Raw genomic sequence first — 26,548 nt, 5'->3', positions numbered from 1 at the left:
ATGGCCAAGCCTTACTGTTGTCTTGTCTTTAGCATCTACTCAAAAGTCTCATCCCTTTTCTAAACTTATTGACATCTTTATCTTCTAATATTCGTATCAAAACTTATGCATATTATCTCTATCCATTTTATCAAAACACTATTTGATCACATAACTTGACAGAAATTTCATTATAAAAAAATGATAGGATATTAATTAAGTTATATTTTTGGAGTTGTCTTCATTTTAGTGGGTTTTGAATATATAATTTTTAGAGGATAATAAAATATTCTATTATATCTGTAAAGCGAATGTCAAAAGACTGAAAATCAAAATACAATCTTTGACAAAAAGAAAAGGAAGTCAACGAACATGAAGAAATAACACTCAACTCAAGTGTTTTTTTTTTTTTTGAAAGGCAAAGAAAGTGAAGGTTTTGACTACTCTGAAAATGGACTTCACTAGCTTCGGCACAGCTTGCCTTGACTTCCGTTTATATTTCACATATATGTATTCATTTTTCTCTTAAGCAAACATATATTTTGAAGCTTTTTTTTTTTTAACTTCAGATTTCTTTCTTTTTAAAAAATAAACTACATGACATATTGACATTTAATATACCTTGTTATATGCAACTAAAACATGATAACATCAGTTCATACCTCAAACTCACCACTGAATAAGCTCCTATTTTGCAAATGTTACATCAACAATTCAGTGTCCACTCTCTCTCTCCTCTACTTGTTTAACACAAAATGAATTATTTGTTGTTTTTGTTCAAAGAGAGAACCTTGCCTAATGAGAGACAACAAGATTGTGACCAAGTTCTTTTGTGGGTCAAAATCGTCAGCAAAAGTTCATTTTACTAAAACAATGCATTTTAATTAACACAAAACTGATCTGTTGATTCTTTCAAGGCTTTCCATGTCTTTGAAATAAAGAGACCCATCTCCTTCAGCATCAAAGCTCGCATGAACACTATAAAACACATACACAAGCACTGCTAATCCCGAGAAGAACCCAAATCTGATATAAGAAGGAGCATCCAACGATCCAAGCAAGAAAATGTTCAAAGATATCGAAACGCATGGAGTCCACGGCATCAACGGTACACCCCAAAACTCAGGGATCATAGCTTGAGGTACAACACAATGAAATATCTGCACGATGGCTATAGCCGTGACCGCACTGGCTCCAAGCATGAACCATCTAAGTGGCCCCGGCGGTGCGAGTTGCCACACTAAGGTGAAAAAAACTGAGGTTATGGTGAATAGGCAAAGGAAGGAGAGTGTTGGCCATGGCTTGGTGTATCCGACCACTACATAACGGCGGAATATAACGGCGTTCGCCACCATGTAGAAGACAAAGAGCGTTCCAATAGAGACTAGGTTTAAGAGGACGTTTAGGTCGGTGAAGAGGGCGAGAGCTGCCGTGAATATTCCTGAATAAACAGTGTAGATAGCAATAAAGAGTTAAGCAGAAAGGATATGCCGATATCCGCATTCTTTAGCGAGTTTAATCAACCAGTTAAGTATTTGATAACGCAGATATATTCCATGATGTCTAAAGTTGATTTTGTAATAAAATAAAGATATTGCAAGAATCACTTCCACTAGTTCACTTGGTGAATAAGACACCTATTTAGGAAAGATTTTGAGTTTTTATTCCACGTTAAAGATCTCTCTCTTGGTCTTTGATCAAAAAGGTTATAGATCAAACTTGAGTTTCCTGGTTTATAAAATATAGTATCCAAGACTTTGAGATGAGCACTTTAACTTTGGAACAAATGAACAAAATAAAGTGGGTATTGATTCGTTACCACGACTCAAATTATGTGGGGAAAACTCACATTATTATGCAGACATAATATAAATAATGATTCCAAGATCTTACGCACCAATAATGATGAACTTATATATACATTATTATGCAGACTGATGATGACCTGACCTAAAGATGTTTATGCGTAAACGTTGCAAAAAGTTCGAAAATTTGAGTGCCTTGAACCAAAGAAAAAAAAAAGCTGAACATATCAATTTTCAATAAAGGACAAAAAGAGACCAAAGAGACTCAACAATAAGTCACAATCAAAACCGTTGAAAAAATTAAAACCTTTTGAACCCGTTTGGTGAACACGAGGGCGACATTTTTATCGTATTCGATGCTCTAAATGAAGACCCAAAGCCAAAAAAAAACACAAAAGAACATAAGACTGCGGCATACATTAATATAGAGAGACACAGTTACACACAGCTACAAAACCACAATCCACAATCTCAATCAAATTCAGTTGAGGAAGATTGTGATTCTTTTGTTTTCTCCCCTTCCTTACACGTATATGTATGCAAATTCACGTGTAAAGTATGATTGACAACACGCTCAATCCAAAAAAGATCGATCATTGAAACAAACAAACAAACAAAAAACCTAAAAAATGGGATGTCCCCACTTTCCAATTGTCTCTTTATATTTTCATGAAAAATAAAAACAGAGAAAAAACATAAGCAAAATTCCAACATAACCTTAAAAAAAATAATTAACCTTTTTCCTATATATGATTAGATGTTAATTAAAATAGCAAGAAAAACAAAACAAATGTTTAAAGAGTGAGTGAGTACAAAAGTTACCAAGAAAAGCGGAAGCGTTGACTGGAGTAGAAGTCTTGGGATGAACCTTAGCAAACCAAGTAGGGATCACTCTTGACCGTCCGATCACACACATGTACCTAGCCTGACCCAACATGGCTACCAACAACGACGTTAATATCCCAAAACTTGCTCCAATCCCAACCACTTTCGTCACCCATTCCCATCCTTCCGATTTACTAAACGCCGCCGAATACGGTGCCTCAGCATCTATCTAAATATGCGTACATACACACCATACCATTACTACCAAACCAATAGAAATATTAACTAAATTAGTAAATAAAAAGTACCACATTATTAATGTACAACGTTACGGACCAGATCGTAGGGGAGGAGCATTGACATGGACAAAGCCATTAAACAGTAAAGTACAATGACGATTGCGACTGAGCCAGAGATTCCCATTGGTATGTCTTTAACCGGGTCTTTTACTTCTTCAGCCATTGTCGAAACGGCGTCGTAACCAATATAACTTAGGTAAACCATAGCAGCTCCGTTAAACACACCCGAAGCTCCGAAAGGGAAGAATCCGGACGGGTTATCCGGGTTATCGGGTCGGGTTAAATTCTTCACGTCTCCTTTCCAAAAACCCATAACGATGACGAACACTATGAAGGCAATGTGTAACGCCGTTAAAATCATGTTCACCTTAGAACTCTCTCTCGTGCTGTAACAGATGATGAAAGTAACGGCGAGGACGACGGTAACGGCGATCGGATCTATCTCGTTGAATCCGTTAGGGAGACCGGAGACGACGAATCTCCACTCCGACGTTGAGATTCCGAAAGCGGATCCGAGGTAAGCGGTGAAACCTCTCGAAACGGCGGCGTTTGACATCACGTAGTCCATTATCAGATTCGCTCCGGTTATAAACGCCGGGAACTCGCCTGTAAACGAACAAAACGGTGAGTTTTGATTTTTGGGCGGGAGAGTGTTGTATTGTATGTAGTTACTGACCGAATGTGATACGGATGTAGCTGAAAGCGCCGCCGGCGACGGGGAGATGGACGGCGAACTCGGTGTAACAGAAGGCGGAGAGGAGAGCGCAGAGTCCAGCGATTGCGTATGAGACGACGATTGATGGACCAGCGTAGAGACGACTAGCGCGGCCGGTGGTGACGAAGACACCGGCGCCTATCATTCCTCCGATTCCGAGTCCGATGAGATCGTACCAACGGAGAGTGCGGCGCATCTGTTCGCCGGAGACTGCGCGTACGCGGCTCATCTCGTCGTAAGAAGTGGAAACGGAAACGGCGCGGCGGGAGAAGCGGGAAGGAGTGTCGGAGAGTGAGTTGAGGTAAACGCGGAGGCTAGAGAAAGAGGTGTCTCCGCCGTAGTTGCGGTATTGGGCCTCCATTTCGGATTCGGGTCGGGTCGGATCAATATGTATCGGATTATAATGTTTTGAAAGCAGTGGTTTTATAATGTGAGAGATTTGTAAAATAATTTTATCAGACTGAAAAAAAAAAAAAAAAAGGAGTGATGCTTTTTGCCTTTTGGGTGTAATTATTACTACAAGATTTGGGGACACTAAAACTAGTATCTTATTGTTTTTGGTCAACCTAGTTTTAATTTGAAATAAATAAATCATGTAAGCATAGTCTAGAAAGACACTAACTCAAAGATTATGTAATTTGTTCTCACCAAAAAAAAAAAAAAGATTATGTAATCTGTTTTAGTCTACACAATATTTTATTTTTAAAAAAGTTTCAAAGCACATAATTTTATTTGTTTGTTTTGCCACTTTCCCGGTAATGGCTTAGCTTAATTGTTGTAAATGATATTGTTTTTTTTTCACAACTTGTCGATAATATTCACAACTTGTTTGTTTAACGACTGCAATCAACGAATACGATCGTCGGATCGTGTTATTCATTTGAGTGTCACAATGACTAGAAGTAACCGGGACTAGTGGCTGGACAAATTTATTCACAACTTGGTGAAAAAAGTATGATTGATTACTTGTTGGTCTGTTGCCCCTAATTTATGTGAAGAGACATCAAACACTTTACAAGGAGTTTAGCTGCATGCTTCCGAGGTGAAATGGAAAAAGCCATCATATGATCGTTGATTCTATGTCACAAGGTTTCATAAAACGAGATTACTTTCTAGCACGATTATCGAGGTTGAGAGTTTAGGATTATCCCGATTTGACTCTTATGGGTTAATGAAATTTTAGTATTTCTATGGATTTGGAAAAAAATCTACTATATAACAAAAAAAAATTAACAACTTTTTGTTTATTTTGTAACAAGGAAAGTACTGTTCTTAATTTACAAAATTAAAAATTTGAGTATTTATTTGTTTTTGTGTTATATTTCTTTTTCACTTTCTAGAACTTTTGTATTATAAATATGACATATTTATATATATAAATTAAAAATTTTACCATGTGTCAAGACCACATATATGTATATATCATAATGTATTTGGTTGTATATTTTTCATTCTTGATAAGTAATAAAATACATAACTTTAAATAAAAAGATATATACTAAGTAACTAAATGAATGAACAGTAAAATCAGGAAAATAAAGTAAACAAAGACATAGTATGCAACATAGCAAAATCAGAAAGTTACTTTTTAATATAAGAAAAAAAGGAAGAAAAACTTAAGACAACTCAGTTAGAGAGAAGACAAGTCATATACTTATCTTTTTGTTACTTGAGTTAATTTATAAGCTGCTCTATATATCCCTTAAGGGTTATCTACATATTACATATAGTTCTCCAAATTCATAAACATTTTTTTTGGTTGTCAACTTCATCATTCTCTAATTTAATTTGGGACTCATGATGGCTGAAAATTCATGGACGAGAGAGGAGAACGAGAAGTTCAAGGATTCACTAGTGGTGTTCTCTGCCTTTTTGCCTACTCGATTGGAGAAAATTGCCGAGTATTTGCAAAAACCGGTGCCTGATGTTAAGAAGCATTACGAGGAAATGGTCAATGATCTTTTACGAGGAATAGCTTTTCCTAATGAATTAAATGAGGCTCAGAGTTCCTACGAGGCAGAGAGAACTAAATGGTGTAAAGAAACACACGAGTAAGTACATACATATATATAAGGATGATTGATGAGTTCAGATTTTTTTTTTTTTTTTGTTATTTAGTGGAATTTACATTTACATACATGTTGATAAAGTGATATTGATAGATTAGCGAAAATATCATGTGGATCTAGCTAGACGTATTTGAGTCAATTTTGATCATTAACTAATTTTGCAATGTGAAACATGATTAAAAATGGGCTGATCTCATATATAATTCTCACGAATACAAAATGGTGAAAAATTGTAATGCAGATGGTTTCTGATCGGGTTAAAGCGGTATGGGAAAGACTGGCGTAAAATTTCTATCTTACTGGATACCAAGAACCCGATGCAAGTTGCAATGTATGCACATAAGTATTTCAACTGGCAAAACTCTGAGAAAAATGTGATAGATTCGCCAAGAGCCAACGTGATGAAACGACGGAGACACAACAGTACATAACTCTGGTGGACAACAATGTGGACTCGACAGGCCAACAAGAGCTAATTAATCCACAGTGGCAGCCACAACAAGAGCCAGTTGTTCGTTCACCATGCTAATTAATCCCTCCAACTCAAAGTTATATCTTTATGACCGTATTAACAACTAAATATAAAAATGCTTTGTGAAAACAAATTGAAAGCCTAACGATACTGAAGGCCCTTGATTTTTATTTTTTTTGAAGTGTGAGGTAAATCCCTTAGGAATTTGGGATTTGCATCTATGTATTGTAAACCATATTTTATTTACTTTTGTGGTCAGCTATTTTATTTTCTATGAGCTCATGGGTCAATTTACGGTTTTAGATACGAAACCGTGTTTGTTTTTATAAACTGAGGGCTAAGTTTGTAATTTTCACCTACGTTTTAATCTGCCGACTCCAACCTCTATAAATTCTCAGCTTCTCAAAATCAAAACGAACAAACAACGCGCTCGCTCTTCTTCAGTAACAGATTCCACAAAAACGATCTTCTTGATTCTTGAAATATTCACGATCTCTTTTTTTTTTTGCTCGTTTTCTTTGGATACTACTCTATGGCTTCGATTCCGCAGTGGACGTCGGACGAACACAAGCGTTTTGAGATAGCATTGGCTCAATCCCCGGTGGAATCGTCGTCTTCTTCTTTGGAGAATATCGCCAAGCTTCTGAAGAAACCTTTTGAGGAGGTGAAGTACTACTACGAAGCGTTGGTCTACGATGTTGGAATGATCGAATCGGGTAACATTGCTTTGCCCAAGTACCGGGAAGACGATTACGTGTCATTGAAGGAAGCGAGTGAGCCCAAACATATAATAAAGAAAAAACCTTGGACAGAAGAGGAACACAGGTTTATATTAATTTCTTATAAATCTTGGCAGGTTATTATAATTAATGTGTGTTTGTGAGGGAATCTGATCTTGATTATGGGCTTTTTGATTGGTTAATGGTGTTTTCAGATTGTTTCTTGCTGGATTGAACCAGTATGGGAAAGGAGAATGGAAGATGATATCGAGAGATTTTGTCAAGACAAGGAACCTAGTTCAAGTGGCAAGCCATGCTCAGAAGTATTACAAAAGGCAACAATTGGGGAGTAAGAAGACACGCTCGACTATCCTTGACATAACTTTGGAGTCTATCACGGGCAAGCCAGATTTTGGAAAGCAGAACCCTCCACAATGATGATGATCATCCGCCGTCCCGAGGATCTTTTCTTGGACCTTAGATGTGTGAAGAATGAAAGAAGCAATGGATAAAAGAATAGAAAAAAAAAAGGAATTTTCTCGTTTTCTGCATATAGATAGGTTTGGTACGTAGTTTCGGTATAGGAGCTAGGATACGAGTTTCACTTGAAGATGTTCAAGTGTATAGGATGATTAATGATGATATTAAGTATCGTAGGAGTATATGTGGTTGACTTGATGATGATCAAGCGTATAGGGTGATGATGATGATGATGATGATGAAATAAGACCAAATTTTATTAGAAACTAGGATAGTACCCGCGCTACGCCGCGGGATTGTTTTATATTATATTTTTATTTTTATTATTTTTAGATAATTTTATATGTGTTTGTAATTAAAAATTATTAAACAATGTTCATTGGTAATATTTTTGGTTTAGGTTTTTATTAATTGACCAGACTTGATCAGATTTCACAATTTATTTTATTTTATTTAGAACGAACCTCAAGTTGATTGTTATAGAGATTTGGGACAAAGAGACCTTGAAGTTTGCAAATGCTTCAGGGAGCAATTAGTTTCCGACCAGATCAATCAAGTCTATCAATTTTAGAACAAATGGAGGATTCTATAAATTTCTTTTGAAAAAACTCTATTCAAAACAAATAACTCAAACCAACATAAGATATATTTTTTTTTTCTAAGGCAAAATTAAGCTAATAATTTATTTAAAATTTTATAATGATAAACATATATTATTTCAGTCATTTATAGTACTATTAACTAAAATAAAAGTAAAAGTAAGTAACTCGTGATGGAACTTAATCGACGGCGTGCTATTTCGGTTTTTTTTATGGATCAAACTTAAAACATTGTTTAGAATCATAAAATAAGACTTTTTTTTAAGTAAAATAATTTTTCAGTAAAAGAAGACATATGAAAGAAAATTCATAATCTTGTATTTTTGCTAATAGGATGTCATTCAAATGGTTACCTTATATATATATATATATATATTAAAATGTATAAACTATACAATAATATTTGAGAAAAAGTAAAATACTATATTCCAATTCTACAAGTTTATAAAATGTTCAATATTATATATCTTAAACTAAATAATTATTGAAAATAGTCCGCAGCATAGCGCGGGTCTTACCTAATATTCTTAAAGATTACAAATTAACCAACTTCAATTCTTTCTTTTTTTTTTTTGGTCAATTTTAATTTGAAGAATTGCCATAAAGATTATTATATTCTCCGAGACTCCAACCATAATGAAAATCGAGATCTTAGCATATATAAGTATACTTCTCTTATTAAAACGATATGTACGAGAATATATATCTTACAAAAATATTTGGGTCAGGATGACTATGTTTGATATATGCTCCAAATCGTGTGGTATTTTGTTGTGTCTCTAGGTTCTCTACACCTACGATACTATGTTAGTATTACTATCAATCAACTCAGTCATCCCTTAATACAAGTCTTTTTTGGCTAGTTTCTGAAATCGGTTGCAAACCAGTCACGTTATTCTTCTTTGTTTTCACATTTACACTGATTTGAGAAGAATATGAGTTTGTGGACTTCATTGCAACTTATTTTAAGTCCACTTATTTTAAAAACTAAGCCTAACAAAATATGATCAAGTTTAACAGAAAAAGTGACATTGAAAAAAAAAACTTATGATAGGTTGAGACATATTGAGTTTTATTATTTGAAATGTTTTTATTGGCTAAATATTTTTCTGAGATGTCAAGCTGAGAAGAGCCTAAAATGCTGAGTTGTCAGATGAGGAGAGCAACACATTCTAGTTTTATTGTATTGATTGAACTCTTTCTTGTACTGAAAGTTAATGCAACTTTTTTTGTTCTTTGATTCTTTCTGTGATGAACACGCATCAACACGTTTAAAAAAAATTGAAAGAAAGAGAGTATTGATCAGTCAGATAAATAATATGCGGGGTTAAGAACGAAACAAAAATAAATCGTGTGTTACTTTTGTTAAATAAAGTGAAGAAAGGGATAATCTTGCAATTTCCCCTATTATTTTCTCACTATAAATCTGATAGGAAACTAGAAAACCCTCAATAAAATTTGCCTTGAGAAGGATTTATATTTGTTGCTTCTATCAGATTCCTGATCATTAGCGCGATCTCTCTAGATTTATATCAATCTCTCTCTCTTTTTCTTGGATACTTACTATGGGTTCGAATCCAGGGTGGTCGAGGGATGATGACAAGCGTTTTGAGAAAGCTCTGAACGTATACCGGGACGAAAGCTCGCCGACTTTTTTTGAGGACATCGCCCTTTTTGTGAAAAAACCGATCAATGAGGTGTATTACTACTACAAGGCGTTGGTCGACGATGTTGAGCTCATCCAATCGGATAACTTTGACTTGCCTAGGTACCAAGAGGACGATTACAAGTCACTGAAGGAGGTGACTCAGTCCAATAACAAGGTTAAGGAGAAAGCGAAGGGAAATCCTTGGACAGCAGAGGAACAGAGGTTAGTCAAAAATACTATCTCGATCGCTATAGTGATTACAAAATTAGGGTTTGATTAGTACTTTTGACTAGGGAAAGTACTATGCAATTTAGAACTTGCTATGGTATGGTAACGGTTGATGATTTAGGGTTGTTTTTGGTAAGGGTGATGAACGTATAGTTGTTAGATATAATTGTTAGTTCGTTTTAATGTGATCTTGGTTATGGACTTTTTTGGTTTGATTCATGTGATTCAGGTTGTTTCTAGAAGGACTAGAGAAGTTCGGGAAAGGAGATTGGAAGAACATATCGAGGGAATGTGTGAAGTCAAAGAATCCGATGCAAGTGGCAAGCCATGCTCAGAAGTATTACATAAGGCAAAATTCTGACAGGAAGAAGGGGAAACGCTCGAGTATCCATGACATGACTCTGGGAGATGTGCGGCCGCCACACGTAACCGTCCCTGGATCCAACTTGAAGCCTATGGGCGGGCAGCCAGAATTTGGTGGCCAAATTCCTCCGTGTCAAAACTATTATCCCCAAAACAACGTCGGGCCTTTGTGATGATAATGATGATGGGTGTTTTAGCAGGCTTTGACGAACTATGTTAAGGCTTAAGTGGTCTAGGGTTTTAGAGTCTTGGTTTCTGGTAAAGATTTGGGTTTTAAAGAAACTTGAATGGCAATTTATTTAGTTGATGAAAAAGTTTCAAAAACCTAATTTTCCTAATTAAATGTTATGAAAGCAGTCTCTTTCTTCCAAAATCATCTAAAATGGAGTAGCTAGTAATGCTGGTTATGTAAAACTAAAAACCATTTTTAAAAAAATCTAGCTCTAAGTTTCTGAATCCATTGGATGCTGGGATTTTAAGAAATTCTTACCCAATTTTTTAAACCGGATTTTCATAAAACATACAGCCTTATTCTTTCTCGAATGTCCATTATACAATGTGAAAGAAGCGACGGAACTTGGACTCCTTCGCTTTCTGCATCTATATATAGGATTGGTAGTTTCAATGGGAGGACATGTGTTGCCCTTGATGAAGTTCAAGTGTATAGGATGATTAATGATGATATCAAGTATAGGAGTATATATGTGGTGAGTTTTGGTTGACGATGATCAAGTGTGTGTAGGGGCGGATAAGATGTGATGTACATATATATAGGATGATGATCATCATTGATGAAGGGTACAAGACAACAAACTATAAATGTTTTGGTTGCTTTGAAAAAGTATTAAATGTTTTAGACCCTTTTATTATTTTGACCAATCTTTCTCAAGTTCCTGGATCTATCGAAAGTTGAAATTTTGAAACTACAATTTTTAAGCTGGATCGAATTTTCAAATGGTGGACATACTAATTAGTCTGTTCACCCTCGAATTGTCCATTAAAAATTTTGGATTTTGAAAATTCTTAGTATGATTTATTTTAAAAAACAAAATTTATAACCATTTATGTCTTTCACTGAATCATTGACCTTTTGCAACCACATCAACATATACATGAAAACCAATTGGGCTTAGATTTCTGGTCAGCATGCTGTGACCTCGACTTTGAGTCCTGTATCAGTGTATCTTCTTCTATGACCCTACTTTTGACAGTAAATTAAAAAAAAAAATTGCGAAAACAAGTAGAGAATTTTTAAGCATTTTGGGCCACATTGTGCGCATATAAGTTGATTTGCGCACTTAAAAAAAAAAGTATTGTTGTTAAGTAAAGTAAATAAGAGGATTAAAGGGTGTTATTGAACTTTAATTTATAAAGAATTTTGAAAATTTCAACAAAATCATCAAAAACAAACAAGTGAAATATTTTTTTAAAATTGTTAGAGATTTTTTAATAGTTTTGTGGATTAGTTTTCTAAATTCTTGCAAAGTATTCCAAAGAATCTCTCTATATATTTTCATTGATATTTTCCATGATTTTATTTTGTGAAAATATATAAAATCATAAACCAACAACATAATAATTGAATTTCTTAATAATCTTATATTCTTTTGTTTTAATTTAATAGCACAAAACTTTTAGTATTAACTTTATAAATATCTGAATTCAGTAATCTCAGATTTGTTGATATTTTAAATGAATTTTTATATATCACAAACTAATAACACTAAACTTTTAAAAAGTTTAACAAAATCTTGACTGAATAATCATTCTACATAATATTTAATATCTTTAAAACTCTATTAAAATCACAGACAGATCCCCTAAATATATGTGATTTTATTATAATTTTTTTTTCCCTAAAATGATTTCTCACGATAATTTTGACAAGAAACGAAAAACCCTAAATAGCAGCAGATTTCTCACTATAATTTTGTTGCTTCTATCAGTCGAGATTTCTCTCTTTTTTTTTTTCTTTTCTTTCTAGGATACTATGGTTTCGATTCCGCTGTGGACGAAGGAAGATAACAAGCATTTTGAGATTGCTCTGGCGAAATTCCCGGAGGGCTCGCCGTCTTTTTTGGAGAGAATCGCCGAGGATCTGCGGAAACCGGTGGAGGAGGTGAAGTTCTACTACGACGCTTTGGTCTACGATATTGAGCAGATCGAAGCAGGTAAGGTTCCTTTGCCCAAGTACCGGGATGATGATGACGATTACGTGTCACTGAAGAAAGCGGCTGAGTCCAAAAGCCAAGGCACGGGGAGAAAGAAAGGAATTCCTTGGACAGCAGAGGAACATAGGTTAGTCTTACACTTATATCAATAAGGGTTTCTTTGGATTGTGGAATTAAAGTCCATATTTAACAGTTTAAATCTTGCTAGGGATTGACGAATTAGCTAGGGTTTTTTTTTTGGTTAGAGCTAGGAGGAGAACGAATATATCACGTATTAATTTGCTAATTAGATAGATGATTATTTTTGATGTGATGGTCTTAGTTATGGACTTTGGTTGATTTAATGATGATAAATTTCAGATTGTTTCTGGATGGACTAGACAAGTATGGGAAAGGAGATTGGAAGAGCATATCGAGGGAATGTGTGAAGACAAGGAGCCCGATGCAAGTAGCAAGCCATGCTCAGAAGTTTTACTTAAGGCAAAATTCTGACAGTAAGAAGGGGAAACGCTCGAGTATCCATGACATTACTCTGGGACATGCGGACAATGTAACCGTTCATGGGTCCAACTTAAAGTCTATGGGACAGCAGCCACATTTCGGTGACCAAATTCCTCCGGATCAATATTACCAATACTACTCCCAGGACAACATCGGGCTTTTTGATGATGATGCTCATGGTGGGTATTTACCAAGCTATGATGAATTATATTCTTACAAGTTTTGAATAGCTATATATCATAATTAAGCTTTTTAACGAGAGATTGTTTAAGGTTTTTTATATTTGCAGTTTCTAGTCTAGACTTTAGTTGTAAAACAAAGTTGAATGGTAGTTTATTTAGTTTTTGGTTTCTAACAACAATACTCTGTTAAAAAAAAATTGATTTAGAAAATGAATTTTCGTACTTAAACTGGAAACAAAATAGTGTTTGTGGACCAAACAAGTTTAAGGAAATTTGACAGTGATTTTTTTTCAAGTGTTGTTGAGATCAACTTGGACGACTAGAAGTTTGCTGTAAAGATGAAAACAAAAATGCATTACACATACTCTGCTTACTCCTTTGTGACACTGTTAACCAAAAAGGGGCTAATTTGACTTAGTCCTGATATATATATTTGTTTAATTAGTTGGTTGCATTATTGATGATAGATAGCCAATTCATATTCATGAACTCATGGTATTTGGCAACTAAGTGGAGCGAGATCGCTAAGTATTTTGTAATCCTAGATGTCTATCAGATTACCAAACATAGAATTCACAAGGATAACTTTGTTTTGCGTATGAAGGTGTGACCATGATACCTGACTTGGTAATTGGACCTAGTTGGCACAAAATACTTCGCGATCTCGCTCCACTTATGGCCACCAAGTGCTTGGTATCCTCGTAGGAAATTGCTGTAAATTAACATCAAACTGTTAACATCGAATTGTTAATTTGTAACAATTTGATACAAAACATACGACCTTTGTATCTTACCTATGTTCCTCCTCAGTCCATGCCCCTTGTTCTTTTGTTGGGTTGACGAAGTGTTGGGTAAAGCAGGGTTTTGAGGCGGGAGTAGAGGAGGCTCTGGGAAAACAAAAGTTGTACTTTCCGTACCAGTTGGAACAGTTCCTCTAAATAAAGAAAGAGCGATAGATTAAGAATCATGATTATATTAACATCACTTTTACACTTAAATTAAGCTATCTTGATATGTTTTTACCTTGGTAATTCTGAGTCAGAATGAAACGGGGGATTAGACGTAGAACCGAGCGTAGTCCTGTGGTTGTGGCAGAAGTAATTTGGTGGAACGTTACCCCCAGTGATCGCATGGAGGTCTTCGTTCAAAAAAAAAAGTATAGGATCCTTGAGCGATAAAGCTATTCTCTCCCACTTGTTATCGTGCGGATGAGTAAGTGGATTGTAACTTCATAAAGAAACCAGAAGAAGAAGTGAGTAATTAAAAATGGTCATCTAAGCGTCTACTGAGTGCCTAGTGCCTAGTGCCTAGACAGCGTCTAGACCGCTTTTTTGAACATTGGTTATTAACGACTTTTATATATATATACTAGATTAGGCCCGCGTATTAACGCAGATATAAAAAAATATGTAAAAATTTTAAGTTATATTTCAAGTATTAATTTTATTTCTTTTGATTTTTTAAAAACCGGATTTAGAGTTCACACTCCATCTTGCAATACAAATTCTTTATATATTACATCATAAAAAAATAGATTTTATTCTATGCACTTAATCCCATTAAGTAACATTTACAATTTTCATATCAAAAAATATGTGAATTGTATCAAATTTATATCGTAATTAATACTAAAAATAACTAAAAATTAATAAAATATAATTCTGAAAAAAAAAACTGAAAATTCATATTATTTCATATTTGAAAAAGTAACTATAACTTAACTATATTTATTTCATATTTTGTAATCTCATACGTAACAATTTTACTACGTGTCCAACTAATTTTAAATAAAACTATACTAATATTATCTTTGTCCAAAAAAACTATACTGACATTATCATAAATTAATCAAAAGTTCATAATCGGTTATTATTTTTCACAAAAATTTTATACCTAAATAATAGAAATAAAATATGAATTTAAAGATAAGCTTACTAATCCCAATAAAAAAAGAATATATGCATAATATGCAAACATATGCTCTAAATTACGTAAGCATATGAAGGTGAGTATCTACTATCCTTTTTCTTTAGGATAAATAATTGACGGTATAATTTATTTAATTATGGTATTATAGTAATTAATTGTATACTTTTCTTAATTCTTTTTCTTATAGAATTAGTAAATTAAAATTAGAATTAGTATTATCTTTTTACATACATATAAGAGCTATATTTTTATATTTAATAAAATTGTTTAAATGTTTAATTTATTATAATTATCTTTTTAATTTTAAAATTTGTTAAAATAAAGTTTATATAATAAGATGGCAAATCTTTAATCTTTAAAATTGACATGTGTCGCAATCACATGAGTTACTAACTTTGAAAACCAAAGTTTATATAATAAGATTTGTACTGTATTTGTTTTTTATAAAGGAAAAGAAGGCGAAGTTGGAAAAACTAGAGGCTTTTTCCAAAAGCCCAATAAGGCCCATTTAAATACGACGTTTAATTGCGTCGCTCATCCTTTTGTTCGTCACTTGCTTCTTAGAATGCTCTTAACCCATGGCTATTCAGAAGGAAATTTGACAGTGATTTTTTTCAAGTGTTGTTGAGATCAACTTGGACGACTAAAAGTTTGCTCTAAAGATGAAATCAAAATGCATTACACATACTCTGCTTAACATACTAAAATTGAAAAAGGTCTGGGGCAATATAGATCAAACTTAATATGCGTGCAATCTAAAATTTATACAGTTACTTCAATGATTTCAGTCAGGTTTAAGAGGATGAGCTGAGGAAAACTAATTTTTGGACCAATGTATGAAAATGTATTTGAGATAGCTTTGGTATATTACCTTTAACATTACATATGATAGTGTTGGTTTAACATAGAAAGACATTTTCCAGACACAGGATCTAATTATACAACACACTTTGAGTAACTAAAATATAGGCTGTGCTAAAGCCTGAGCCGAAACCTAAAAAGGATGCAGCTTTATTTCAATGCAAAATCAGGTTTTTGATCCATCTTACTGTGCATCAATTGTCTCATGTTGTGCTGTTTGGTATGGATTGAATTGCTGCAAGAGGATTCACTTGGTATGAAAAAGCAAGCTTCCAGAAATCTACAAATGCTTTTCTCGTGGACTCCATCTGTCTGCGAATGATCCTAAAACAAGTAAACAAGCACATACAGCTTATTTTGTGGCTCACAATGAATTTTTTCATCACATACCGATGTTCAGAAACAGGCTTAGAGGAATTCTTACCGTATCAAAGCAGCTCGTTTTCTCTTCAAAGCATAACACATGATTAATCCAACAAGGCTTATGGCAACCTTTCCCTTGGACATGCTAAATTGGGTATTACCAAGCTTGAGGCTTAGAGGATACCAAAGTGGCGAAGGTTCATGTTGTTTAGATAGTTTCAGGCCAGAATCAATCTCATAATTCTTGGAATCCTTGGGCTTATTCACTACGGCATAAGAAGAAGAATCTTCCTCTAACGAACTAGCCTCTGGAACGTTTGCTGTTTTGAGAGACAGTAAAGAATGTAATCTTCTCAAAAGCCCCTGAAGCAGAGATTTGAGTGTAGCATCTTAGTAGGAGGAACACATTTACAAGTTTATACACAACTCATGAAAAGATTCAATAGTACCTGTCGTCTATCCTCAGGCAATGCAGCTTTCTCAACCCATGAAATGGCTAGACCCACGTCATCTGAAACTTTTGCAAGAACTCCAAAGATATACAGCTCCACAACTTTTAAGTACTCATCAATATCCAAAGATAGTTTTCCGTGGAGCCCTTTTGCACTTACTCCAGCATCATCTAGGATATAGTGGTTGTCTTTGTAAACCCATATGCTAAAAAACTCTTGCAGAATCTCACTTACACCCGAGTAGGAACCATTCGATATTTGAAGGCATATTCTAAATGGGGAAAAAAAAAGAGAGAGAAGATCAATAAACTTGAGATATACCACATTGTTCTGTGACTTTTTACTATGCTAATGGATTCAGAGAACAGTATTGTACTCCCCCTAATAAGTAAAAGTGAGCAAATAATACGACCTCTCAAGTATTTTGTTAAAATTAGTTTCTCTCACTCGCCTCTTTGGTTATGAATGTCACTTACTCCTAGTTCTGAAACCTACTTACAGAAAGAACCAAATATACTCTTTTTCAAGCGTAGTAAGCTTTAAATACTGTGAAAGATTCAGAACAATAAAGATACCCAGTGAGAAGAACTTGAACAGGGATAGCTGCAGTTTCTCCAAACACATTTCTCAACTCGTTTACAATCTCAACTGTCCTGCATTTAAAAAGGAATTTGTTGGAAACTATAAAGCTCCTTAAAGCATCATGCAATGTCTCAAATTAGATAATCTGAATAGAGTCAGGAAACATACCTGCCGATTCCATGCAAGGATTGGACTAAAACCATACCAGCAGATTCCAACAGATCATGCAATTGCTGATCACCAAGAGCTTCCTCCTCCTCAGATAAAACATCAATGTTGCCAAATATTGTTTTCAGTATGGATGAAGATGATGACTTTGCCTCTTCATACATAGAGCACACGAGGTAACTATACACCCATCAAACAAAGAGCAATCGAAAATTAGTACTGAGCAAATCATCAGAAACATCTTCATTTTAATCTGTTTCTCATCAAGTATGAGATGAATCGTTCTTTCTGAAAACTACTACTATACATAATTGAATCAAAGCCAGAACAGATGATTCATGTGAAAACCAATTTCTGGATAAATTTGCCTTTCTCATTATACGCATCACCAAGTACGGAAACCAAAATTCGCAAAAATTAGCTAATTAACAAAAAAAAAAAAAAAACTAAGAATCTAAAGGAAATTATCAGAAGTACCTCTCAGAAGTTTCAATTTCTCCCCAAAGATCAGTTGCATCCATTGTTGGAAGAAGCTTACCCAAAACAACAAAGCGAGGAAGAGGATTTGATTATGAGAAGAAGACGAAGAAGAATGAGGTGATAATTATGCTATTTGCTATTGGGCTAATATAATGGGCTTTCCATCACAAATTAATTAAAGCAAGCCCACCACCCAAACAAATATTATCAATCAGCACTTTCATGTCAGTTCCCGTAGTTAAATTAAGAAGTTAAAAAATCTGACCTGTACCCAAGTTCCTATACTCCCAATTCGCTTTCGTTCTGCCTCGTAGCCATGCTTCTTCTACCGTGGATTTGAGAGAAGAAGAAGAAGAAGAGAGGAAGAGAGATTCAGGGGTTGGGATTGAGAGAATCGTAACTCGAGTTTGGAGATTCTGGTTACGCCAAACACTCGGAGAAGAGAAAATCGATTTCTCCTCTCAATTCAACCAATCCAACCAATTTTTTTCGGATTCACCATCGCAGAGAGGAGAGAAAGAAGAGACAAGAAGCACGATCGAGAGATAGAGAGAGGAGGAGGATGAGACAGAAGCACAATTTTTTTTTATTAAAGGTTCACCAAACAAATGCTCGACACGTCACCGCCTCTTATGTGTTCTTTTATGATAATAAGAGCCTAAGAGCATGTTTATCGGTGGGTTGAAGTAAGGGGAGTTCTTAAATTTTTTATGAATTAATTGTGTACTGTTTGGAATATAAGAACTCATGATCTCTTAGATAAAAATTTTTTATTTATTGGTAGGTTCTAATTTTAGGTCTCTTATTTTTGAAAATATTGTTTTTTGAAATTTAAAATTTTTGAATAGAATAGAAGTGTTAATAAATGTGTAAACATTTAAGATTTTATAAACATAGGATAATGACATGTTTTTTTTTTATAATGACATATTTTTGAGGGACAAGGATCATTCATGAACACAATATTTTTCCAAAGACATGAAATATTGTGAAACATTATATTAGATCATATGTTTTAACATTTGGTCTATGTCTAATGTTTTAATAGATCATATGTTTGGCTCACTAGTTAACGCCAGTTAGAATCGACCATTGCACATAAACACGGAACAGAGGGTACTTTGAAAATCCAAAGATATTAACCTTCTAACATATTGTGTTTAAATGTTATGTTCTACGAGGTAATCAACTCAATTAGTGCAGGCTTTAGAAGCCAAAGCTGTAAAATTGTAAAGCAACTAACCAGGAAGAAGAAACTCGTTGACACAAACTAGAGAGTGATTAAAGACAGAATTTTCTCAGAAACATAAGACAAATTAGTCATAACATTAACAGCAAAAAAAAAAGAAAAGAAAAAGAGAAAGAGACATTACTAACTGTAAGCTGTCTCAATCCCATTAAAACTACGCAATCAGAAGCCTTTTGTTTCTTCTTCTTCCCACAGCTAAACTCTTGTTCTGTTGTTTTCGTCAACTGTGAAAACTTTCTCCTCTTTCACAGCATCTAAATGTTATTGTCACCTTTCAAGCTTTGATTTTCTTGCTGGTACTGCAACTCGGGCATTTGTAATGTTTGATGTTCTCAGCCTTTGCTGGAGTGATCTTCACACATTTTCCATGGAACCATTTCTCACAAGCATCGCAGCATATCCAGAACTCATCTCCTCCATAGTTATCTCCACACGCTATCTCCATATTATTATTACAACAGAGCACTCACTCTGGAATCAACATTGGTCTTCTTGATTCTTTTGTTGATCTCACTGTTAAAATCATAACAATTCATTTTAAAAAGTCAGATACTTGATTCTTTCCTCAAATTTAACAATTCTGATTGTTACGAGTTGAATGATTCGAGTCTTGAGAGAGGAAAGAAAACTAATCGAAGAGGAGCTTCTTCTGAATCACCTCCAAGGTAGCACCAACAATGGACCTAGAGTATGGCTTCTTGGTGGCATGTCTTCTTCTCTTCACAGCCTCTTGAGCTACATCCTATAAAATGAAACAAAAATCAATTAATTCTCTTGAACCTAATCAACAAAAACATACAGAAACTTGAAACTCTATAATGTATCATCACTACCTTCTTGTGTTGTTTTCTGTACATGGCAGTCCATGAAAGCTTGGAAGGCTTCAACTTTGTGGAAGTACCTCTTGCACTTTGAGTTAAGAAACAAGAAAACCTGATGGAACCATGAAAAACGAAAAAATCAACACCATTATAAGACTAAAGACCAAAAACATAAAATCTCATAAACTCAGAGGATTCATAAAAAAAGAATTTAGCTAACCTGAGAATCAGATCGGATATATCTAATTCCCCTTCCTGGGTAAATTTTCTGCCCACTGAGACGACAAAGCTCCGTCTTGTATATTCCAAAAATAATACACCAAATGAGACATTGATTGCAACAAGCAAATGATCTTTGCTAGTGAAATATCTAAGTCTACATGATTAGAAATGAATCATCTTGTACCAAACAGAGAAACTTACCTTGTGATTCCAATTGATTCAATCTACTCGACCCCAAATTCAAATCGCTTCCATCTCCAACCCTCGGACTCGATTCTGTCTATCGCGATTGGCCTCCGCCGAGACAATCGGCTTCGCTACTCATCTCCAGATCCTTCAATTCCAAACCCTTTCTCTGATTCAATATCCTTCGATTCCAAATTCCTTTGTCGGTTCGGGAATTCGATCGCGAGAGAGAGAGGAAAGCCGAAATAAAATCTCTGCTTCCCAATTTTTTTTTTCTTTTTGTATTATTCTATCCTCCAACACAAACACGACACCTATCGTCTCTTATAACACAATCCGGTATACTATATTAGGATCTGCAATGGGAGAACAGATGTGGGTGTTCTTAGAGTAAAAAAATTATTAAGATAATGTAAAAACATGAGTTAAGATCTTTTGTTTAATTAGTTGGTAATGGAAGAACATGGTTAAGAACATGGTTATTAGATTTAATATAAATAATCTAAAACATATCACAATTTTAAAATAAAATTTAAATTGCAATTTTTAAAAACTTATACTAAAAATCAAAATACAATACCAAATTATTATGAAACAAAAAAAACATTAAATTAACCGAAACATATTATTTAACTAATATATGGTTTAATATCCAAATTTATTCCAAATATTCTCAATCAAATCCTCCTTTAATTTGCGATGTGCTTGTTTATCACGAATTAATGTATGGCCATCACCTAAACCTTCAAGATTTGAAGACATAGTTACTGAAAATGTAAGATCCGGAGTAGTTCCAGTTCCATCTTCTTGTTGGAATTCTTGTTCGTCATAGAGTGTGTATGAATCTCGTTCATCTTCGACAATCATATTATGCAGTATGAGACATGCTCTCATAATATATGCAATTTTACCCTTTGACCATAAAAGAGATGGATTTTTAATCATGGCGAATCTAGATTGCAGGACTCCAAATGCACGCTCAACATCTTTTCGTGCACCTTCTTGACGTTCTGCAAACAATCGATGTTTCGGGTGTTGTGGTTGTGGGATGGATTTAACAAATGTTGCCCACTCCGGGTAAATACCATCCGTCAGATAGTAAGCCAAATTATACTCATTTCCGTTGACATAGTACGTAACTTCGGGAGCTCGACCGTAAATAATGTCATTAAATACTGGTGATTGATCAAGGACATTTAAATCGTTACAAGTACCTGGAGCTCCAAAAAATGTGTGCCATATCCAGAGATCTTGTGAAGCTACTGCCTCCAAAACAATTGTTGGCTTATCGGTGCCTCTTGAATACATTCCTTTCCAAGCGGTTGGGCAATTTTTCCACTGCCAGTGCATACAGTCAATGCTTCCAACCATCCCGGGAAAACCCCGCTGTTCTCCATAAAATAGTAGCCTTTGAAGATCCTCTGGTGTTGGTCGGCGTAGGTATTCAGTGCCAAACAAGTCAACTATCGCGACGACAAAATATTCCAAACATTTACGAGCAGTAGATTCACCTAGACGTAAATATTCGTCAACCGAGTCCGACCCAGTCCCATATGCTAATAGTCGAATTGCTGCAGTACATTGTTGTAACGGTGATAAACCATTCCGGAAGGTGGCATCCTTTTTTGGTTGAAAATATGGAACTTCTTCACTGAGACGGTTCACAATACGCAAGAACAATGACTTGTTCATCCGAAATCGTCTCCGAAATTGCCTCTCCGTGTAAGTCGGATTATCACTAAAATAATCGTTCCACAAACGTTCGTGCCCTTCTTCCCGTTTTCTTTCGATATGAGTACGTGTATTTTTTTCGGCCGGAATTTCTTCTTGAGCAGCTTGAAATTGATTATTAAATTGCTCTTGAAAATATTGGTTTAAACTATCATTATGTGGATCATAATGATAGTGAAAAATTGTTGGAAGAAGATGCCATAAAAGCTATGAAAATAATAGAAGAGAATAAACTTGCAATTAGTAGATAAATGAGAGAAGATAATTGTGTGTTTGATTTTGATAAAATAGAGAGAGAGAAGAGAAAAAAGTTCAAGAGAAGTGTTTGTGTTTGATTTTGATGAAATAGAGAGAGAGCGAAGAGAAAATAGTAGAAGAGAAGTATGTGTTTGATTTTGATGAAATAAACACTTGTGCTCGTCGATGTATATAGAGGGTTTAAACATTTTTTACGTCCAAACACATGTGACTCGGTTCAAAGAAAAACAAATACATGTGACTCTTGTCTTTAAACCAAAACAAATACATGTGACTCTTTTTCAAAAGAAGACAAACACATGTGACTCTGTCTTTCAAACAAAACCATACAAATATCAAACTGATCATACAATCCAAATATCAAACTGATCATACAATCTAATACATGTGACTCTGGCTAATTTACTTACTAAACATGAGAAGTGCCACTACGAAAACACTCATACAGACGCAAACAACAACAATTAATTCAGAAGCCATTTGAAACATTGGTTTCCTCTCACCTAACTCAGTTACAAGCTTCTCTAGGTTCATCAACCTCTGAACTGAATGGTTTTGTTGGTCCTTGAGCTCGATTAGTTGTTCGTTGAGCTGGATCAGTGATGTCTCCCAATCAGGAGGTGGTGAAGCTTCACGGCTCCCTAAAAAGATGCCCTTACTTCCTCCAGAGGAAGTAAGCTTCACGGCTCTAGGTTCATCAATCTCAGTTGATGGTTTCGGAGGATAGTAACAGGTCTCAGCCTCCTCCTCTTCTGAATCCGAACTATAATCTAGTGGACTGTTTATTCCATAGTCGTACATATCGTCGAGTCCCATGTCTTCTTCGCCCTGAAATACGAGAACAAGACAATGGAAATTAAAACATCACACATTCATTAATGAAATACGAGAACAAGACAATGAAAACTAAAACATCACACGAACATTAATGAAATACGAGAACAAGACAATGAAAACTAAAACATCACACATTCATTAATAAACATCACACATTAAACAAACAAAATACAACAGACATAACTTAAACACATTAAAAACATTAGACAAACATTGTTTAACAAACTTAAACTACAACGAGCATATCATATACTATTTCTTCTAAGTTAAAACAGTTCAGCCATTAGCTTCTTTTTTAGAGCTTTTTCATCTTCATCGAGAATTTCTTTCTTGGCAATGAGAGTGTCAAGAATAGACATCTTTTGGAGTTCTTTCATGCCCTCCAAATCCTTCTGTTTTATCTCCCACATGTGACTGAACTGATCAGATGGTGCAGCCTTCTCTTTCCCTTTAGCCCTTAATTTTTTCATTGCTTTTATGCCAGGAGGCCTGCTCTCGTGCTCACCAACGACAGAACCTATAGATGGTGCCGCATCATCAGCCTTTCTTTTGTTAGAGCTAGTTGTCTTTGGACTCGGGTTCATAGACTCCAGGTTTACCCATTTCTGTTCATAGCGTAGAACATTCCATGCATACTCCATACCAAACTTCTTCTTGTACAGATTAGTGTATATTTGGTGAGCATTCTGCAGAACATCCAAATCATTCATGCCACTAGCTTGCTCACTCTTTGACTCTGCATAAGCTCCACAGAACTTGCTGACATCCTTACTGATTTTTTGCCATCTCTGCCTACAATGGTCAGGGCGCCTTGGCTCCGCACCACCAAGTACATGAGTACTTGATGAAAAATACTCTCCTATACGACTCCAAAAGTTTCCAAGCGGTTGGTCATTACCCACAATTGCATCCTTCGATGTGTTTAACCATCCGCTTATTAGGACTAAGTCATCTTGACTGGACCATAGCCTTCTCTCCCTACGTTGTTCTGCTGTATCTTCTGTTTGACTAGGAGGTTGACTCGGACGAGAAGTAGTTTGTGAACTAAAAGAAGGGATTTGAGAGGAACCAATGTCTACAGAAGGAGCGAAGCTGTCATAAGGGAAGTTAAGAAGGCTAAAGTAGGATTGACTATTAGGAGTCTTATTTGGTTCCATAGGAATCAGATTTAAACAAGGAGAAGCTTAGGAAGAGAGATTATTGGAAGTTTAGAGATTGGTTAAGAAAGAAGCAAATAAAATAAATGATAGAAGAGAAGTAATAGAGATTGAGTATTTTAGCTCGGGTTTAATATAGACAAGTTAGTAAGATCATTAAAGAGAAGTTTGGTGTTGTGACTTTTAATTGTAAATAACCATTACCTACTTCAGTCAAATCAGAAGTAAATAATGGTCATTGAGTGTTTTACTAAACAGAAGTTAATGCATTGAACTCAGTTGAGCTACTCAACCATAAAGATATATACGCTACTATACAGAAAACAAGATCTACTCAAATCAGAAAACAAAAACGGATCATATTATACAAGACATAAACCAAGCAAACATCCGACACCATCACAGCTGAAGTCTGAGAAACACATTATACAATCAAACATGTGACTTTACAAGCATGTGACTCAGTTTAGCTACTCAGACATAAAGATATACACTCAAATCAGAAACGGTTCAATACTGAAAACAAGTACTAACAACCTATGCATTAGCTATAAGATTATCAAAGATTATCAAAGATTATATATCAACTCATAATACAATCATAATACAATCAGAAAGATTATATATCAACTCATAATACAATCAACTCATAATACAACCTATGCATTAGCTATAAGCTATAAGATTAACCTATGCATTAGCTATCGAAGATTAAACCAAAACCAAATCAGAAAACTCATAATACAATCAAACATATCAATGTACAAGCAAATACTATCACAGGAAACCAAGTTGGTGCAACGTTGAATTACATATAGTAAGTGTGACTGACCTTTTAGCTTCGAGTAAACGAAGGTTTGTTGCTGCTTATCGATTGAATTTTTCCTGGTTAAGCTCACCTACAACCCTCAGAAACAAAGCAAAATCGATTAATGTTCATCACTGTATAATTTTGATTTCAAATACCAATAATTACCACACTCAAAATTCAGTCAAAACTGCGGAAGCTCACTAAAATCATATTTGATTAATCATCAACCTTTAATTGACATATGAGATAAGACGCAACCGTATAACATTATACTAAACCCAACCTAATTCACAGATTTGAAGACCCTAAATCGATGAAACAAAGATGAAACAAAGAAGAGATATGAATCGCGGGACACGAGGGGACTACCTTGACTATATCGCGGGATATGAGATTTCCGAGACAGAGCAGATGCGGAGACAAAGGCTCAACTTCTCTCTTTCGACTTCGCCTTCACATGCGGAAATATGAATCAAGAAAAGAAGAGATATTTAACGGATTAGTAGGAATACACAGTGCCAGATCGATTAATACATGGAGGAGATCTGGATTTTGGTGTTTTATTCACCGGAAAACACACCTTAATCGGAGGGAGAGAAGAAGACGAAGCTATCGCCGCAACCAGAGAGGAAGAAGAAGAAAACCCTAGCGGCCACAGTGTTTTTCGAGAGAAAGAAAAATTCTCTCATTTGCAAAAATTGTTTCCAATCACCCATTGACACGTCACACTAGAACTGGGCTTAAATCAGTTCTAGAATAAGATCATAAAATATGATCTAAGCCCATCTTTCTATTATTTCGGATTTTTCTATGTCTAAAAACACACCCTCAGTTGGCCCGTTGCAGATGGCCTTAGGGACTCTCTTAAGTTTTTTTTTTACTTTTGATTTATTTTTTTGATCCTAAACCCTTAAAACTCCTACCGATAAACTTGGTCTAACTCTTAGTATTAATTACACCATTTTTCATTTAATTTTAATCACCTAAAAATTAAAAACCCAACCCCCGTTGGACTTGCTCTAATATTGTCGGCTCTTAAAAACGTCGACTTGACAGAAGTCGTCGTACAACACAATTCACGTGCATGTGGGCTATTAAATGTTAACTCAACTTAATGGAAGTCCCATATCACCCAATTCATCACAGGCATGTGTTCTCTTTTTCAGGTTTTCTCCTATTTACATCTTCTTTGTTGGCTATCTATAAATCTCGATTATTATTTATGTTAGGTATTAAAAGTCTATCAATCCTGATGTTGTCCTTTTTCATGTGAAAAATCCTTTAATATATCATATCCCCTGTCACAAATCTTAAGTAACTCATAAGGTTACGTACTGTTAGAAATATGTTTAATGTTTGCTTTGCATCCTGAAAACATTAGACTTT

The 26,548-nt window shown here is 34.9% G+C and overlaps 6 protein-coding genes, 1 long non-coding RNA gene and 1 pseudogene across 7 annotated transcripts; 4 read left to right on the top strand and 4 right to left on the bottom strand.

Annotated features, from left to right (window-relative positions):
* On the bottom strand, nt 826-4,026 carry LOC104745239 (cationic amino acid transporter 7, chloroplastic-like). The gene is made up of 4 exons (XM_010466434.2): nt 3,585-4,026; nt 2,946-3,514; nt 2,607-2,838; nt 826-1,420 (listed from the first exon to the last, which is right to left on the bottom strand). The coding sequence occupies exons 1-4, from the start codon at nt 3,982-3,984 to the stop codon at nt 864-866; spliced, it is 1,758 nt and encodes a 585-aa protein (XP_010464736.1). The 5' UTR covers nt 3,985-4,026; the 3' UTR covers nt 826-863.
* Nucleotides 5,378-6,123, top strand: LOC104748114 (transcription factor DIVARICATA-like). Its single transcript, XM_010469802.1, has 2 exons — nt 5,378-5,674; nt 5,934-6,123. Exons 1-2 carry the CDS (start codon nt 5,421-5,423, stop codon nt 6,121-6,123), a joined length of 444 nt encoding a protein of 147 aa, XP_010468104.1. The 5' UTR covers nt 5,378-5,420.
* Nucleotides 6,697-7,321, top strand: LOC104748113 (transcription factor DIVARICATA-like). The gene is made up of 2 exons (XM_010469801.1): nt 6,697-6,989; nt 7,099-7,321. The coding sequence occupies exons 1-2, from the start codon at nt 6,697-6,699 to the stop codon at nt 7,319-7,321; spliced, it is 516 nt and encodes a 171-aa protein (XP_010468103.1).
* Nucleotides 9,528-10,374, top strand: LOC104748112 (transcription factor DIVARICATA-like). Its single transcript, XM_010469800.1, has 2 exons — nt 9,528-9,832; nt 10,068-10,374. Exons 1-2 carry the CDS (start codon nt 9,528-9,530, stop codon nt 10,372-10,374), a joined length of 612 nt encoding a protein of 203 aa, XP_010468102.1.
* Nucleotides 12,192-13,099, top strand: LOC104748110 (transcription factor DIVARICATA-like). The gene is made up of 2 exons (XM_010469799.1): nt 12,192-12,499; nt 12,733-13,099. The coding sequence occupies exons 1-2, from the start codon at nt 12,192-12,194 to the stop codon at nt 13,097-13,099; spliced, it is 675 nt and encodes a 224-aa protein (XP_010468101.1).
* On the bottom strand, nt 15,818-18,600 carry LOC104745237. The gene is made up of 7 exons (XM_010466433.2): nt 18,156-18,600; nt 17,888-17,943; nt 17,411-17,590; nt 17,236-17,313; nt 16,658-16,931; nt 16,270-16,571; nt 15,818-16,169 (listed from the first exon to the last, which is right to left on the bottom strand). The coding sequence occupies exons 2-7, from the start codon at nt 17,929-17,931 to the stop codon at nt 16,049-16,051; spliced, it is 999 nt and encodes a 332-aa protein (XP_010464735.1). The 5' UTR covers nt 17,932-17,943; nt 18,156-18,600; the 3' UTR covers nt 15,818-16,048.
* On the bottom strand, nt 19,659-21,765 carry LOC104748109 (annotated as a pseudogene).
* LOC104745235 lies at nt 22,614-25,781 on the bottom strand. The gene is made up of 4 exons (XR_760714.2): nt 25,743-25,781; nt 25,532-25,613; nt 25,184-25,250; nt 22,614-23,185 (listed from the first exon to the last, which is right to left on the bottom strand). It is a non-coding gene; the product is annotated as an uncharacterized LOC104745235 (long non-coding RNA).

The sequence above is a fragment of the Camelina sativa genome, chromosome 15 (genome assembly GCF_000633955.1).
Source record: "Camelina sativa cultivar DH55 chromosome 15, Cs, whole genome shotgun sequence".
In the NCBI taxonomy this organism is placed as follows: domain Eukaryota; kingdom Viridiplantae; phylum Streptophyta; class Magnoliopsida; order Brassicales; family Brassicaceae; genus Camelina; species Camelina sativa.
Note: the sequence above shows the minus strand (reverse complement) of the source record. Positions and strands in the feature narration are given on the sequence as shown.